Raw genomic sequence first — 1,994 nt, 5'->3', positions numbered from 1 at the left:
TTCATTACCACCATCTATCTTACATTTGGAGAAAGACGGTACTCTCCAAATATTTGTAGTACCGTAAGAAGCAATACATACAAATTATTAAATATTCATGTGTCCCTTCGCATTCAGATTAAATCCTTTTATTGTTACAGGATCTGTAAATATCTCCCAGGACACAGAAGGGAAAGGACAGGAGAAGCAGGCAGTTACTTGGGAGTATTTGCTGGGCTTGGTTGGTTTTTGTTGCGTCCCTAATGAAGAGTCCATCCCCAGCATCCCTATAGCCCCCGTTCAGATACTGGAAGGCTGCTATGAGGTCTCCACGCAGCCTTCTCTTCTCCAGGCTGAACAGCCCCAACTTTCTCAGCCTGTCTTCATACGGGAGGTGCTCCAGTCCCCTGATCATCCTCGTGGCCCTCCTCTGGACTTGTTCCAACAGTTCCATATCCTTTTTATGTTGAGGACACCGGAACTGCACACAATACTCCAAGTGAGGACTCATGAGAGCAGAGTAGAGGGGCAGGATCCCCTCCTTTGACCTGCTGGTCATGTTCCTTTTGAGCATTTGGTCAATGAGAAACTGAACCTGAGCCGGCTTCAGTGTGCGCTCACAGCCCAGAAAGCAAACCATATCCTGGGCTGCATCAAAAGGAGCAGGACAGAGAAGGGAAAGGACAGGAGAAGTAGGCATTTATTTGGGAGTATTTGCTGGGCTTGGTTGGTTTTTGTTGGGTTTTTGTTGTTTTTTTTTCCATTTTACTTATTGTTTAAATTGATTTTAAAATTATCTACCTCTTTTCGCAAGGATTTTCCAGCCAAGTGCAGTCATTTTAAAAGAGCTTTTAAAATCCTGTTGCATTATAGAAGTCTATTATATAAAAGCATGTATTAGTTTTCACGTAATACTATGAATACTATCTTCAGCCCAGTGGTCTCATCTAAACAAATCCAGTGGCTCCCTGGATTAAATCCTTTGCAAGCATTCAATATCATCCAAGTCTTAACAAGTTAGAAGAGCCATGAGGTGGAAGTTCACACCTGGAGGCAGGGAAATGAGCAACTTCCAGTACTTTTTACCGGCAGTGGTAGTCACCTGATGGTAAAAAGGGTCCTCAGACTGACAGGTACAGCTTCACTGACATGTCCATCTGGTGTATACACTGTACATTTCCCATCCTCAGTCCAAGTGAAGTGTCTCACCTCACCCACGTGTTACTGGTACAGCCCAGATGCCCTACGGCCTTCCTTGGAACTTCTTGAACGTGTGCATTTGTTGATCTCCTTCGCTCCAGAGTCAGTGGAGCACTGCTAGTGCTGCCGCTGTGCGGCCTCTTGCAGGGCTGGGAGAGTCCTGGGGGCCGGGGCCTTCTCTTTGGGGTCAGCAGGACCCTGCGGAGGGCGGCTGCAGCGGGATCTGCCGGTTCCAGGGCACAGGGTGCACTGACCCCCCCTTGTGACGTCGCGTGTGGCGAGGCCAGCCTGGCTCGTGCCTGGGGTCCTGCTGCGCACGCTGCGAGGTCTGCAGGGTCGAGCGAGGCTTCTCCTGTTGCTCTGGGTGCTCTGGGGCTGCTGTCAGCAGCACTCGCTGCCCATCCCAGAGCCATCACCAGTGTTTGCCTGGCCCTGCCCGGCTCAGGTAGACGCAGCGCATGACATGTGGAGAAACATTAAAAAAGCAGCAGAAAATCAAGGTGATGTAAACCTGCCCCAAAATCTGAATGCTACATATCCCGTCCGTCACGAGGCGAAGCGACGGGAAGGAAAATGGCGCTCCCGCGAGAACCGGGCGGAGGCAGCGGCGGCGGCTTTCCTCCGGCCGAGGGGCTGCGCCTGGTGGCGGCGGGACAAGAAGCTGCAGAGCACGGGCGTGCCGCCTCCACCTCCGCGTTGCGGGAAGGAACAAGGATGTCAGAACTGGAAAGAGGATGTTGATAAGAAAGATCAGGTACACCTTTTGCCCGATGTCGTAAACGTAACCGCAAGGCAGACACAGAGGTGCTTGGCTA

The 1,994-nt window shown here is 51.0% G+C and overlaps 1 protein-coding gene across 1 annotated transcript in view; it reads left to right on the top strand.

The window, feature by feature from the left end:
• The first annotated feature begins 1,752 nt into the window (after positions 1–1,752).
• LOC133274871 (adenylate cyclase type 10-like) overlaps positions 1,753–1,994 on the top strand; it is a 28,205-nt gene continuing 27,963 nt past the window's right edge. Inside the window, exon 1 of the mRNA XM_061464450.1 lies at positions 1,753–1,895. Within this exon, the coding sequence (XP_061320434.1) occupies positions 1,753–1,895 (143 nt within the window). The remainder of the gene's footprint in view (positions 1,896–1,994) is intronic.

This window comes from Pezoporus flaviventris, unplaced genomic scaffold (assembly GCF_033815535.1).
Source record: "Pezoporus flaviventris isolate CSIRO_AGI_PZ_B2104156 unplaced genomic scaffold, CSIRO_AGI_Pfla_v1 ptg000002l, whole genome shotgun sequence".
In the NCBI taxonomy this organism is placed as follows: Eukaryota; Metazoa; Chordata; class Aves; order Psittaciformes; family Psittacidae; genus Pezoporus; species Pezoporus flaviventris.
This window is presented reverse-complemented; position numbering and strand designations above follow the sequence as displayed.